Source organism: Schistocerca nitens, chromosome 5 (assembly GCF_023898315.1).
Source record: "Schistocerca nitens isolate TAMUIC-IGC-003100 chromosome 5, iqSchNite1.1, whole genome shotgun sequence".
In the NCBI taxonomy this organism is placed as follows: domain Eukaryota; kingdom Metazoa; phylum Arthropoda; class Insecta; order Orthoptera; family Acrididae; genus Schistocerca; species Schistocerca nitens.
The window spans coordinates 88,668,728-88,683,733 of record NC_064618.1 but is presented as its reverse complement, the minus strand read 5'-3'; the positions used below and the strand labels follow the sequence as shown (position 1 = coordinate 88,683,733).

The 15,006-nt window shown below is 38.0% G+C and overlaps 2 protein-coding genes across 5 annotated transcripts in view; one reads left to right on the top strand and one right to left on the bottom strand.

The window, feature by feature from the left end:
* The window catches only part of LOC126259325 (transmembrane protein 208), a 62,310-nt gene extending 59,320 nt beyond the window's left edge, over nt 1–2,990 (bottom strand). Inside the window, exons 1-3 of the mRNA XM_049956012.1 lie at nt 2,779–2,990; nt 2,520–2,675; nt 2,240–2,376 (exon numbers count right to left, since the gene is read on the bottom strand). Coding sequence (XP_049811969.1) covers nt 2,240–2,376; nt 2,520–2,675; nt 2,779–2,784 — 299 coding nt within the window. The 5' untranslated portion in view covers nt 2,785–2,990. The remainder of the gene's footprint in view (nt 1–2,239; nt 2,377–2,519; nt 2,676–2,778) is intronic.
* A 209-nt stretch (nt 2,991–3,199) lies between these two features.
* LOC126259324 (palmitoyltransferase ZDHHC3) overlaps nt 3,200–15,006 on the top strand; it is a 74,473-nt gene continuing 62,666 nt past the window's right edge. Inside the window, exon 1 of one of the 4 annotated variants that reach the window (XM_049956008.1) lies at nt 3,200–3,328. The gene's annotated coding sequence lies outside the window, so the exon portion shown is untranslated. Of the gene's footprint in view, nt 3,456–15,006 lie in introns of all 4 variants that reach the window. The other 3 variants (XM_049956010.1, XM_049956011.1, XM_049956009.1) reach the window with 3 other exon arrangements.

Genomic DNA, 15,006 nt, shown 5'->3' with positions numbered 1-15,006 from the left:
TTATAATACTTTTAATTTAGACCCATTCCAGTGTGTGTGTGTGTGTGTGTGTGTGTTTTCTAACAGATTAGGGAAGAGCTGCGGCACATTTTGAGTCTGCTCTTCAAATTTGGTGACTCTGACTGTCTACCTAGTCAAGCATTTGCTTCACAGGATGATCGAGTCATCACTTCAACATGCTGCCAGTTCCAGACGGCAACAAAAGTAATACTCATTGAAACGTCATGCATTTTTCATGAACTCACTCAGTTGGAAAGCCAAGAATTTCATACAGATTTTTTTCCCTCTACTATTGATGCATCTTGGCACATTTCAAGTGCAAAAGTAAAACTAAAGACTGATGCCAGAAAATTGAAAGAAAAATCCATATGATTACTAAGGGTAGAAGCTGCAGCTGCATTGACTGTGTGATCCTCTGCCTGAAAAACAGTTATCCTTCTGAGGGGTGGGGTGGGCTGGGGATGGAACAGGCACTTTGCTTCTTAACTGTAAATCCGGTACACTGTCTGTAATATTAAAATTCATAAATAGTCACACTGTTAGTAGGTGTTAGTTTGTGAATATTTTGTGTGTGTTTTCTGTTTATCAGATATCACTAAAAATTTTGAGCAAAGGAGAAATAAATATATGAGCTGAGTAGATGCCTCTCTGAAAAGGTTTTTCAATGAAGAATGAATTTGACAGCTGTAGTGTAAACACTCACTCTTTCTTTACATACAAAATTAATTATATTTCATCAGTACCACATGCATTCAATCATATAAGGCCACTCCAACTTCTTTCATGGAAATCAAAAAATAATTAATGCTCCTTTTGATATAGTTATTGCATTCAGCCGTATATGTAACACAACTTTTACATGATATTTTTCCAGACTAAAATTTGCCACTGTTAGACTCCTATTCCCCTACTTAAAAGAGTATATGGACATGTATTCTTAAAAGAACTGGAAAAAGTAGTGTTCTCGAGAGTGATAGCACATATCTGCATCTGAGACAGTTATAATTTGGATTCCAAAAGTGTCTCTCCACTAAATATGTCATCAACCGACCATGTATCAAAACATTTGAAGGACAAAATTTCAGCTACTGGGATTTCTTATGATATCTCTAGGGTGTATATACAAATCCAAACATACTTTTGAGAAATTCAAGGTTTACGGTTTTCGAGATACAATAAGTAAGGGATTCATTTCACATTTTGCTGATGCAAAGTAGAAAATAGTTAAATAAAGCAAGGAGGCATCGAATGGTTGGGAAATGTTGCCAAGCTTTTTGAGTTTTTTCTACCAAGAGGTAACAGAATACTGACACATTCGCATGAACCTCGGCCCAGCTGGAGCAATGTCATCCTGCAAGGGTGCTTGGATGTAAGCTGTTGGATCTGAAGGAAGACTAGTCTGAAAAATTAGCAATGTTCCCAACTTTTGCATATCAACCACTCACCAACTCAATTGTACAAGTTGTTAGATTTACTTCTTACATTACATCCATTCTACCAAGGACTTTCCATTAGCAGAAAAGAATATTTTATATAGTTAAAGTATTTTTTGTGATGAATCTTCTGATAAAAGAGGATATTTACGATGCAAGTATTAGTATAAAGCCCAATGAGCTGCAACAACAGAAGGAACAATAAGGAATCCATCCCCAAATTTCATGGAGGCAACTGTTCAAAACATTAGGCCTACTAACAACAGTCTCACAATATATTTACTCTCCAACAAAGTTTGTAGTGTAGAATCGGGAACAATTTGAAAATAACAGCAGCATTCAAAAATATGACACTACGAAGAAAAATAACATTCACTATCCACAAATTAACCTTGTGCTGAAAGGAGCAAACTGTGGAGCCATAAAAATATTTGAATTACTTATTCATGACTTTAAAACACTGGCTGATAATGAAAGCTTTGAAAATAAAATGAAAATATTTTTGTTTGATGACTCCTCCAACAACAAAGATAAATTCCCGGTACATACTGCTTGTATATAGCCAGGTAATTTTTTAAATTTTGTATTAAATTCACATTTTAAAAAATTCAGTTCATGTAAATAACCAGCATATAGCCATGTTTACACAGGGAATATATACCTCACTTGTAAACATACATATTGCAGCAGTCTGTCGCAAGTATGAACCATAAAAAATGCAAATAACTAAGCGCACCATACATGTGTATCTTCTGACAAGTAACTAAGTTATCAGCTGTAACGTTTGTGAACCATAATGTACTCACTCGGCTATTCCACCTTCCATGTTGAGATCAACTCCACTGTCCACAAGCTGGCCAGATTCAGTATACTTTGGTTTTGCCATGTATGCCATAAACTGGTAGCTTCCAATATAAGAAGCTGCTGCCAATAGGAAGAAGAGCTAGGACAAAAATAATAACATTATTTGGAGGTTTACTTCTAAATTGTAGTGAAGTGAGCATACTGTTATGTTCTGTTTTTCATAAAATACGTCTACTGCAAATGCTACTTTCCGACTGTCTAACATAATCTAAAACAACTTACAATATTTGCAACCGTGAAAACATCAGATATGACCACTGTTACTGTCAGATATACACCATTTGCTACAAAAACCATTTTCCTGTAAAAATGTAATGTTTCCATATTTTCTTCTACAATCTGTTTCTGTCCTTTCGTTGCCTGTTTGCCTTTTTGGGGCTGGAAAGTACACGGAAAAAAACAATCGGAAAATCATATTAAACACTTATAATTACTGTCTAACAAATATGTTTTATGAAAATTATAAGTTTGTTCCACTTACAGCCATTGTTTACGACAGTACATAAACAAACTAAATCGTCAAATTATCAACGTTATCTATGAAAATGTCGTGTAGATAATTGGGATGTTCCTTTAGAACAGTTAAATTTTATAAATGTATAATTATTACATATCAAATGATACAGCAGAAACATGCGTTTAGTAGCAGACGAAAGCTCCACGTTTTCCCCACTTCCACAACAATGCAGGTTAGCCAAAATGTGTTGATATAAAACGGAAAGGTGCGGCATCAATTAAATACGTTATATTTCGCGAACAGCTATTAATTGGAAGTTTCACATATCATAATGCTGTCTTGTTTTATTGTGACGGTCTAGTTATCTTAATTCTTAAAAGTTAGTACGGAACAAGTCTTGAGAGCATAAAATATTTCACATTCACTTATTTGACAGTGTTGGTACTAGTCTATCGCAGCTGATAAACTGCTAGTAGAGATGATTTGAGAAACAACAGCATGAAAAGTGAAAAAGTGGCGCATGAAATGTAAGCGTGGTGAAGCTGGTTTGTGATGGTGCTGAAAGTAAGAAATGGTATGATGTTTGAGCTTGAGACCAGACGCTGACCATCCATATTAATGTTTTTGTAAATACGTTCTGTCTGAATACATACTAATCGTCCCGACCATTATTTTTGTTGACACACAAACAAAAATTTGAGGTAAATTTCAAAATTTTGACATTATCATAATAATTTTCCACAGTAAATAGATACATCTGTTTATATTGACATATCAACATAACCCCTTTCCTGAAGTCCATACTCGTAGAAACTGGCACCCAACATAATGCTGCAATAAATGACAACACCCAATTACTTCATGCACTAGCAAAACTAAGCAGTATTTGTAATACTCGATGTTACAAGAAATTGCTCCAATGTAGATAAGGCTGCTTTAATCACAACAAGTGAAAAGTGTGAAGAAAGATGGCACTAACATTACAGATGTTGAGGGATTACGCGAATTATTAGTAAGATAGATGGATTTGGTGAATGGCAGGAATTACATTTTTGGGGCTTTGACATTTAGAGACATGTAATAAAACGAATACGGTAAAGAAATTGTAGAGTGCGTATTACGAAAATCGTAATGAATTTAATACAATATTGTTGATTATCAGTGTTATCCAAATACAACATATCATTGCACAAATGTGTATTTTAAGCGTATAATTGTCAAAATTTGTGCGTATGGGCGTCTCCTACTTTGATGACAGTAACAATTACAGCTAAAGAAACGCCATTTATTCTCCAAGAATAAACCTGGAACTGTTTTGTTGAATGGAGGGGAGAGAAGCCATTAATATTTACTAATTATTTATCCTGTACAAGTAAACAATAGTACTATTGTATAAAGCTTGTTGAGAAAACCAATGTGCAACATGCTCATATTATACCCACCTTCAAGTACCCACAGGTTGATGCAAGTAAAGCACTTTTTTCAAATCAGTTTAGAATTAACTGTGGAATACATGAGTGATATTAATAATATCAATTTTAGTTTATATCTGAGTTTAGTTTTAGGCCTAACAGTGAAATTTTGTATTTTAGGTCGATATCGTTTAGCAATGTCCTGTTGTTACGCAGAGCTGGAACTTGGTGTTCCTTGTGTCCATTCTGGTATACCAGATTCTTCTTTCTAGTGCAATGAGAAAGAATCTACCAAAACAGGCCACTCTAGTGAAATCCGAAAATGAAGATTTTTGTCCATTGCCTCACTCCAGAGAAAATAAACAACAGCCATCTCCAATCTTGTCTCTTGTTACAAATTTGAGCACTTGTGAGTAATGAGTGGTGGAGAGTTTATGTTGATATGCCATTTAGGCTGTAGTATTTGTTGACTGATATGTGATATGGAGATTAAATTGGAATCTTTCCGTTTTATATATATATTGTTTGAAAATTGAGTTGATGTGCGGGTCACTGTCACGAGGATTCTGATATGGAATTCATTATTTCTTCTTTTTCCATGTTTGTTTATTTTATTTATTTACTGGGCCACTAAATCTTTATATATGTATGACAGTTGTTGGACCATGTTTTAGAGGATAACAACATTAGATAGTTATTCTAGCTTGTTACCCATATAATGAGACACACTATAAAAGCAGTTCGTTATTACCCATCGTATTTAATTTAATTATTAATTTGGATATGAAAGAATTTATCTTGAAGCCTGAATTTTTATTTTTGTGTGAAGCAACAATTGATATCAAATCGAATACATTTTATGCTCAGAAAATGAGTAAAGATGACACCTGTCACACTTGTCAGCACCCTGAATTTAGTCGTGGTGTTAGACTAGTGGGTAAGATCTCTTTTGAGTGTTTCGCATATGAGAATAGTTTTGAGTCAATGGTGATCACACAGTCCAACATGTGGTAAGAAGAGGAAGATAAAAGTGTAAGAAAAAAATAGCATGGTATTTATTCCTTGCAAATTCCTAGGCCTTCAATGCATTGTTCCACTCATAGGAAGTACTACATTGTTATTATTATTATTATTATTATTGTTGTTGTTGTTGTTGTTGTTGTTGGGCAATAAGCATGCTCAACATTATGGTTATGAGCACCTGTGGTCTATATCTGCATGATTACTCTGTGATTCACACTTTAGTGTCTGGCAGAGGGTTCATGTAATCACTTTTAGGCTGTTTATCTACCATTCCACACCAGAACAGCACACGGAGTAAATGGAAACCTTATGCACGTAGATGAGCTTTGATATCTTTTATTTCATGATAATAGCCATTTCTTCCTTTGTAGGTGGGAGGCAATAAAATATTTTGGCATTCGGAGGTGAAAGTTAGTCATTGTTATTTCGTGTAAAGATCATGCTGCAGTGCAAATGGCTTTGTATTAATGAGTGCCCTGTAAACTTGCTTATCATATTCATAACACTCTCTCCCCTGTTTTGTGATTATACAAAATTAGCTGCCCACATTTGAACTATTCAGTAACTCAAGGATGCAGTAATGTGCAGCAGTACCCCAGAAGAGGCAAGACAAGCATAGTGTAGGCAGTCTTTTTAGTAGATTTGTTACACCATAGGCCTACACATATTCTGCCAATGAAATACAGTCTTTGGTTTGCCTTCCCTACTTTATCCTCTCTGTGATGGCTCCAGTTTAAGTTGTTCATAATTGTAATCCCTGGGTATCTAGTTGAATCAACAACCTTTAAATTTGTGTGCTTTATCATGTAACCAAATTTAATGGAACTTCTGGTATACTTTAATTGAGGAACTCACACATTTTATTATTCAGAGTTAGTTGTCACTTTTTGTACCATGCTATTATCTTGTATAAATAATTTGTAATTAGCTTTGATTTTTACTTTACTTGACAGTAAACAACAATATCATGTGGAAACAGTCTTAAGAGGACTGCTCAGATTTTCTCTCTTTAATTAATGACTTGTGATGTTTCTAACAGACTATAATGAATCTGGCTGCTCAGTGAGCCGTTGCTCCATTGGAGATTCTGCTTGTCGAGGAATGATGTCAAAAGCCTTCTGGAAATGCAGAAATAAGGAATCAGCTTGGTTCCCCTGTTAACAGCACTCATTACTTCGAGTGAACAAAGGACCAGTTATATTTCACAAGAACAATATTTTTGACTCTGTTATGGTTTGTGTCAATAGATTGTTTTCTTCAAGGTATATTGGAACACAGTATTTCTTTCAAAATCCTGCTTCAAATTAGTATCACTGATATGTGTCTACGACCCAGTGGATTCCCTTGCGTGTGTATTGCTGTGACCTGTGTAAATTTCCAGTCTCTAGGTACAAACTTTTTGTAGAGCGAATAGTTGTATATGATTCCTGAAAGTGGAACTATTTCAAAAGCATACTGTGAAAGGATCCCAACTGAGATACAGTTTTCATTATTAAGTGGCTTAATTTGCTTTGCTATACTTGGGTATCTACTTCTAAATTGCTGATGTTGGCAGCTGTTCTTGGTTTGAGTTTGTGATGTCATGTATCGATATCACCCCATGGGCATCATAGCAATGGAATTTCAAGTTTCTCTGTGGCACTGATAGCGGTCTCATGGGATCTGGCAGACCCATGCCTACTGTGAGCCATGCTTCTAGCAGCTCTGGACTATAAGCACCCTCTGCCACTGTTATATAGGACGGTCCGCGACAGGCACTCAACCCGTTTGTGCTCAGCACCACTTCGCTATGACCATCATTCATGCTTAGTACACAGACCCTCTTCCTTGTTGACACCGAGATGTTGTTGTTGTTGTTGTTGTTGTTGTTGTTGTCTTCAGTTCTGAGACTGGTTTGACGCAGCTCTCCATGCTACTCTATCCTGTGCAAGCTTCTTCATCTCCCAGTACTTACTGCAACCTACATCCTTCTGAATCTGCTTAGTGTATTCATCTCTTGGTCTCCCTCTACGATTTTTATCCCCCATGCTGCCCTCCAATGCTAAATTTGTGATCCCTTGATGCCTCAGAACATGTCCTACCAACCGGTCCCTTCTTCTTGTCAAGTTGTGCCACAAACTCCTCTTCTCCCCAATTCTATTCAATACCTCCTCATTAGTTATGTGATCTACCCATCTAATCTTCAACATTCTTCTGTAGCACCACATTTTGAAAGCTTCTATTCTCTTCTTGTCCAAACTATTTATCGTCCATGTTTCACTTCCATACATGGCTACACTCCATACAAATACTTTCAGAATGACACTTAAATCTATACTCGATGTTAACAAATTTCTCTTCTTCAGAAACGCTTTCCTTGCCATTGCCAGTCTACATTTTATATCCTCTCTACTTCGACCATCATCAGTTATTTTGCTCCCCAAATAGCAAAACTGCTTTACTACTTTGTCTCATTTCCTAATCTAATTCTCTCAGCATCACCCGACTTAATTCGACTACATTCCATTCTCCTCGTTTTGCTTTTGTTGATTTTCATCTTATATCCTCCTTTCAAGACACTGTCCATTCCGTTCAACTGCTCTTCCAAGTCCTTTGCAGTCTCTGACAGAATTACAATGTCATCGGCAAACCTCGACGTTTTTATTTCTTCTCCATGGACTTTAATACCTATTCCGAATTTTTCTTTTGTTTCCTTTACTGCTTGCTCAGTATACAGATCGAATAACATCGGGGACATGCTACAACCCTGTCTCACTCCCTTCCCAACCGCTGCTTCCCTTTCATGCCCCTCAACTCTTATAACTGCCGTCTGCTTTCTGTACAAATTGTAAATAGCCTTTCGCACTGAGATAGCTGGCCTCTATATTTCTTGCTGCATTATTTGTAATGAGTCTTCGTTCACTTGGAGAAATATAAGTTATGTATATCTTTTTACTGTGATATCCTGTTCACTAATCATTTCTGCTCCTGTCCATATTTTCTATGATGACAGTTGGTGTACCATTATGTAGCTCTCCTCTCCAAGTCATAGACAGCAGAGTTCTAGAATATCTAGTGTCTCTTTGTTGATGAAAGAATTTTGGAAAAGCATGTTTAGTAATTCTGGTTTGATGGTGCTGTCATCAGTAACGTTACCATTGCTGCCTTATAACTTTTTAAAAGCACTGATGAGAACATCTACATGTGGAACAGGCATATTCTGTGACTTCCAAATCCACACAGTAGCTGCTCAGGTGAAATTTCATGTGATGTGTGGAAAGAACTACATTCGGCCAGCATGCTTTGAGAAACTGTGAAAATACAGGTTTGTTACATTGTAGTGGTCTTCAGTCCAAATACTACAGCTCTCCATGTACCAACTTTACTAGTTCTTGATGCCTCAGGATGTGTCCTATTAACTGATCTTGTCTTTTAGGCATGTTGTGCCACACATTTCTTTTCTCACTAACTTGTTTTAGTACCTCTTCAGTAGTTATTTGATCTCTCCCACTTCATCATTTTTCTGGCACCCAAGAGGCATTCAGTCTTATGGTGTGTAGTAGTCGTAAGGTTTTGCTTGTCAGCATGTATCTTATCAATAGTGAGGCTTGTTTCATTTATGTATTTATTTAATTTTCCTTCCCAGAATCCTTTCACAATGATACAGGATTTGTCAAGATAACACAATGCCAATCAGTGGGTCATAGTATAATGCACAGTGTAAATAACATGATTTAAGAGAATGGGGCAGGTAGCTTAGAGGGATAGGACAGGTGGTTGGCCATGATCTTGATTTATTTATTTATTTAGTTTTGGTCCTGTGACATCTTGTCAGGTTATTAACTTAACGTTATAAAATTCTGTTTCATTCTGAGAGGTATTCATTTACAGAGTAGAAACTGTGGTCCATCAGAAATGACTTCAGCTTTTTTAAAAAAAAAAAACAAGCTGTCTTGCTTTACCAACTTGATGTTGTTAGGAAGGTGGTTATACAATTGTGTGCCTCTATGAAGGACACTCTTCTGGTAGACTGATGTTCTGGCTTATGAGACATGAATGTTATTGCCATTTCTTGTTGTGTAATTGTGCACAGAGCTGTTCAGCTGATAGGCATTGGAGGTTCTTAAATATTCTCTTACTAAGACTGTTGTTTCAAATATATATAGGCATGGAAGGTTCAGTATCTTTAGAGTAGGAAAGAGAGAGTGACATGAACCTTGCCTCTTTATGTTGCAGATGATTCCCATAGCTCATTTCTGGGTTTTGAAAACAGATAGACTATAGGGTGCATTACCCCAAAATATTATTCCATATTGGATTGCTGACTGGAAATGTGCGTGATATGCCTGTATTACTATTTCTCTATTACAGCTTGTGCTTAGTATCCGTAGCATGTAGCAGATTGATGATAGCTTGGCTGTAAGAGGTTTAATGTGTGTATTCCTCTTGAGATCACTCTGCAGATATATTCCTAGGAACTTATTATCATCAACTAATTTTACAATTTTGTTGTTTATTTTCAATGTGTGTTCATTTTGTTGTTTATAGTGGGATGTATGAAAGTTCATGTCCACTGTTTTCCCAGTGTTAATTATAAGTTTATTTTTTTCAAACCAGTGTGTTAGGTCCACCAATGATGCATCTGTAGTTAACTGAAGCTCTTTTTGGTCTGTCCCTGTGATCAAAATACTGATATCATCTGCAAATAAAGTTTTCTGTTTGGCATGGACACTGTCATTCAGGTCATCAATATACAAAAGAAAGAGGATAGGACCTAATGTTGATCCTTGTGGCACACCATATTTGCTGGTAGTTTTTTCTGATGTGTATGTTGTTGTTCTTGAAATGTTTTCAGTTATTGTGTCTTGTTTGTGGACAACTTTTTGTTGCCGGCAAGTAAGATATGATCTAATCCATTCATTTGAAATACCTCTAATTCCCTTTCTTTCCAACTTACTTAGTAGGATACCATGATCTAAAATGTCAAATGCTTTGGATAGGTCCAAGAATATTCGAGTAGCTATTTCCTTTTCATCTACAGCTTTTAGAATGGAGTGCAAATATTCATAGACTGCTGTAGTTGTGGATCTAGATTGCCTGAAGCCATGCTGATGATTTGACAGCAATGAGTTTTTGTTAACAAACTATAGCAACCTATTATAAAAGAGCTTCTCAAAGATCTTTGAGAAGCCACTAGGCTGTCCTACAAGTCTGTAATTGTTAACATTGTCTGTGGCTCCCTTTTTGTGCAAGGGGGTTACTTTTGCAATCTTTAGAAGATTTGGAAAGGTACCTGTGGAAAAGGGCCTTTGTGATCTTTGCCTTCATGATCCAAGAAAACCCAAATCAGAATGGAAGGACAGAGCAGCTCCATCCTCCCAATTATGAGGTCAGTGTCCTAAGAGCTGCACTGCCTTATTTGATATTTCTCTAACGAATAATGTTTCTTATATCTAAAAACAAAGATGATGTGACTTCCAAACGAAAGCACTGGCAGGTCGATAGACACACAAACATACACACAAAATTCAAGCTTTCGCAACCAACGTTTGCTTCGTCAGGAAAGAGGGAAGGAGAGGGAAAGACGAAAGGATGTGGGTTTTAAGGGAGAGGGTAAGGAGTCATTCCAATCCTGGGAGTGGAAAGACTTACCTTAGGGGGAAAAAAGGACGGGTATACACTCGCACACACACACACATATCCATCCACACATATACAGACACAAGCAGACATATTCAAAGGCAAAGGCCTTTCATGTGGCTTGCAATATAAAACACAGTTTTCTTCTTCACTGTCCACACACTGATGACACCCACTGATGACTCCTTAGTTGAAAAGATGCTCTGTGCCCCTTTACTCAATTCCAGGCTCTATATTCAACCGTGTGCTACTGCGTATCTGAAAAACGAAACCAACAGACACTACTATCATGCATTATAAATTGTGCCACCTGGTCCTTGTGAAAGCAGTAAATTGGGTACTAAAATGTGACAAGGTCCTTTAGTTATCCCCCTCCATTATTTTTCTCTATCCTAGGTCCTCTAAGTAATAATTAATTGTGTAATATGCATTAGTCGTGAAGAATGTTTTAGCTGCATTTTCAAACAGTTGTTTTAGTAATCTTTCTGACTTCCTTTGGCAGTTTATTATACAATTTTGTCCCCTGATATAAAATGTTGTTTTGAGTTTTTGCTCTTTTTTTTCCTTGGATAAATGTAACTCCAAACTGGCTGTTCTTCAGTAATTATGTGTAGAATTACTAGTGCAGCATTTATTAATTGCTACATGTGTTTTAGGAAGATTTTGATGTACCTTCTCTGTAGTACCAGAGAAATAATCATTTACAAGTTTTGCTGATTCCTGAGGATTTTCTATTATCGCATCCCCATCTTTGATTTGTATGGTATTATACTTGTGTCTGCCTTTTCCAGTTTCTTGTTTTACACTGTCCCACACCATTTTGCTTTTATTTTTTGCATTATACACGGTGATTATAATTAAAGTTAAACTTTCATACTGCTGTAGAAATAACACCACTGGTCAGGATGACATCAAAAGGGGGAAAATTTATGGAAGAAGAAAAATAAGTGGCTACAAAATGTAACAATAGATGGCACTGTAAGCATCATAATTTAATAATGGTCGACTACAAATGACAAATGACTCATACAACAATGCCTAAGGTGTACGTTTGACATTAAACAAACTGTACTACTCAGTGTGCATGGGTGTACAGGTGTGATACTATTAGTTATGTAAGCCCATCTACCACGGCAAGGTTATATCACATCGGATGGGAAGAATCGGTTTATAATTGTTCTCAGGCCAAAATCCGCATAAAAAGCATCAATCAAAATCAGATCGGATTATTAATTTGCGTGTGACTGGCGCAAAACATGTTCAATATGCTGTCCACTGTTTTCTGCAACAAGTTGAAATCAAGAAACAGCATGTTCCACACTGATGGAAGTTTTTCCAGGTTCACGTTCAGAATGTGTTGTGCAATGCTTGCCTTCAATGCAGCTAACACTGGACACAATATCTTTCAAATAGCCCCACAGCCATAAGTCACACAGATTAATATCAGGTGATTGGGAAATGGGGGCTGATAACTCTAGCATGTCCGAAATGGCACAGCAGCTTCTTAACTGGATTTGCAATGTGCGGAGGTGGAATGATGAGGTTGCACAAAAGACACTCATAGCACTTACCAGTGACAGTACTGGGAACAGGACCACAAGCATATGTCTCTTTGAAAAAATATGGCCCTATGATAAATGATGTCATAAACCCACACCACACAATGACCTTTTCAGGATGAAGTGGCACTGTCTGATTTGAGCATGGATTTTCTGTTGTCCATATTCGACAGTTCGGTGTATTGATGTATCCGGTCAGATGGAAGTGGGCTTCGTCTGTCCATAAAATCTTCCACTGCCGATCATTGTCCACTTCATGCAAGCAAGAAATTCTAAAGAAAAGGTCTCTCTTGTTGGCAGGTCAACAGGAAGCAACCCGTGCACATGGTTAATTTTGAATGGATAGCAAAGAAGGATGTTTCGTAAGATTTTACCTGCCATGCTCATGGGTATGTTCAGTGTTCGTGCAATTCTCCATGCACTACACGTTTGCACACCACCACTCGTCTCCTCCTGCATTGCTGTGGCCACTGCTTCCACTCACTTTGAATCAATTCTTATCCTCCCTCTACTAGGTTGCACACCAAAAGAACCCTTCTTTTCGATTTTTCTAAATCGTTTTCTCCAGACTCACTGCAGTCATTGGACCAACGCCTTTTTTCAAACCCTTCAGTGTCCGGAACTTCTGCAGAGTGATGTGTACACAGTCATCATTCTTGTAATACAGCTTTACAAGCAGAGTGCAATCCTGCATTGAGAGTAACTGTTCATGCCTCCAAGTATTGTTAAGCTAGTTTTGGGGGTAGGAACCCTTTCCAGGACTGCACGTAATTTGTTGAAGAAATTGCTCACATTACTACTAGGTGAGCAGTAAACACACAGAACAATTACCTTCTTATAAGACTAGCTTTGTTACTTTGATGGCCGACAATTCAAAGTGTTTATCTACACTAACTTAAAGTGTATGCCACCGCTGATATAGATACATGATCCCCCACCTTTTAAGGTAGATCTACCGTAGGAACTTGCACATTCATATCATGATAACACTATCTGCTGCAATTCATCATCTCTGCACCAGTGCACTGTAATGCACACTGCCAAGCTCGAAGGCTGTAATTCAAATTTGTGCTGATATACTTTATTCTTAACCGGACTGCACATTTTGATGAATGATAGATAATTCTGAATGAATGTCCATGGAGCTTCCACACTCCAGTGTGGTACTTTCTATTTCCCACATACACAGTGTAGAAATCTCTTTAACTGGTTGAGAAACTTTTAACAGAGGGGAGCCTGTTGTCTTGGTTTATCCTAAAAAAGGCCTACGTCTTCTATCCATCACAACAGGTGTTTGACCATGTGTGGCCCTTACACCCGTCCAGCACACTCTCACTCATCAACTCCACCAACCTCTCTTTCCCAGACCTGTTGAGGTGTAGACCATGCATAGTATAGCACCATCTACCAATAATCCCCACCGGCACTAGTGTGATATGCTCGCGGCCAGCAGTCACCAGCACTATCTCCAGCTCCATATCTACATGCCTTACAACACTGCTAAGATGAGACTGGTCATGCCGCTGGAACAGTGCCACTGTGCTCAGATTGGTGCAACCAGTTAGCCTTATTCAGGTCGTCACCTATATTGTATGCCCTGTTTCTGCCCATGCTGTTTCCTGCCGCACACACTATCTTTCATGAAGTCTTTATAAAAAGGCCCTAAAATGTCAATCACCTGATCCAGCCCAGCTCTCTGCTCGAAAATGCTGGTGACCTGATGTGGTGTCACCGCTAGACACCACACTTGCTAGGTGGTAACTTAAATCGGCCGCGGTCCTGTAGTACATGTCGGACCCGCGTGTCGCCACTGTGTATTCGCAAACGTAGCGCCACCACAGGGCAGGTCACAAGACACGGACTTGACCTCGCCCAGTTGTACGGACGACATAGCTTGCGACAAGACGTATCACGTCTTCCTCTCATTTGCCGAGAGACAGATTAAATAGCCTTCAGCTAGTCCATCGCTACTACCTAGCAAGGCGCCATGTGTATCATTGCTAATTGCTTACTACTATGCAAGAGATGTATTTCAACAAGAACAAGACTACATTAAAGTTAAGTATATTAAAATCTCTCTTCTTTTCTTTATAGTTTTTCATCCAGTCTCCTGTTTCAGAATTTACGCCCGTCTGCGTTAGTTTCGCGTGCACCTAGCCACTCATTGTGTCGAGACCTTAGGGAATCGACACAACACCTGATACTCCTCCCCTAACGTCTCCTGTAATAGAGAGACTACACCTCTGCTAAGACAGCTATCTAGGTGGCAGTACTATCATCTCCCTAACATTAGTGTTACTCTTAATCTTTCTAATCATGGGCATAGTCTGCTGCACATATCCTACTTCTACGCCATTTTGAGGCTCCTCTCCCCTCAACTCTGGCAACTGAAACCTATTGCTGGTAGCCACAACAAAACTGTCAGACGACATCCTCCTCGAGCTAGCTCTCCTCCCAACTGCTATCTCCCCACCAGACCCCTCACTAATAACTTCCCTCGTTCTCATCAGCTCTATCCTAACTTGATCCAACTGAATTTGTAGCTGAGTTAGCCCCTCTTCTAAGTATAATCTAACATAGATCCCTTGAACAAAAAACCGTCCCCAGTTGTTGGTAAAAAGTACAAGTCACATCCATCT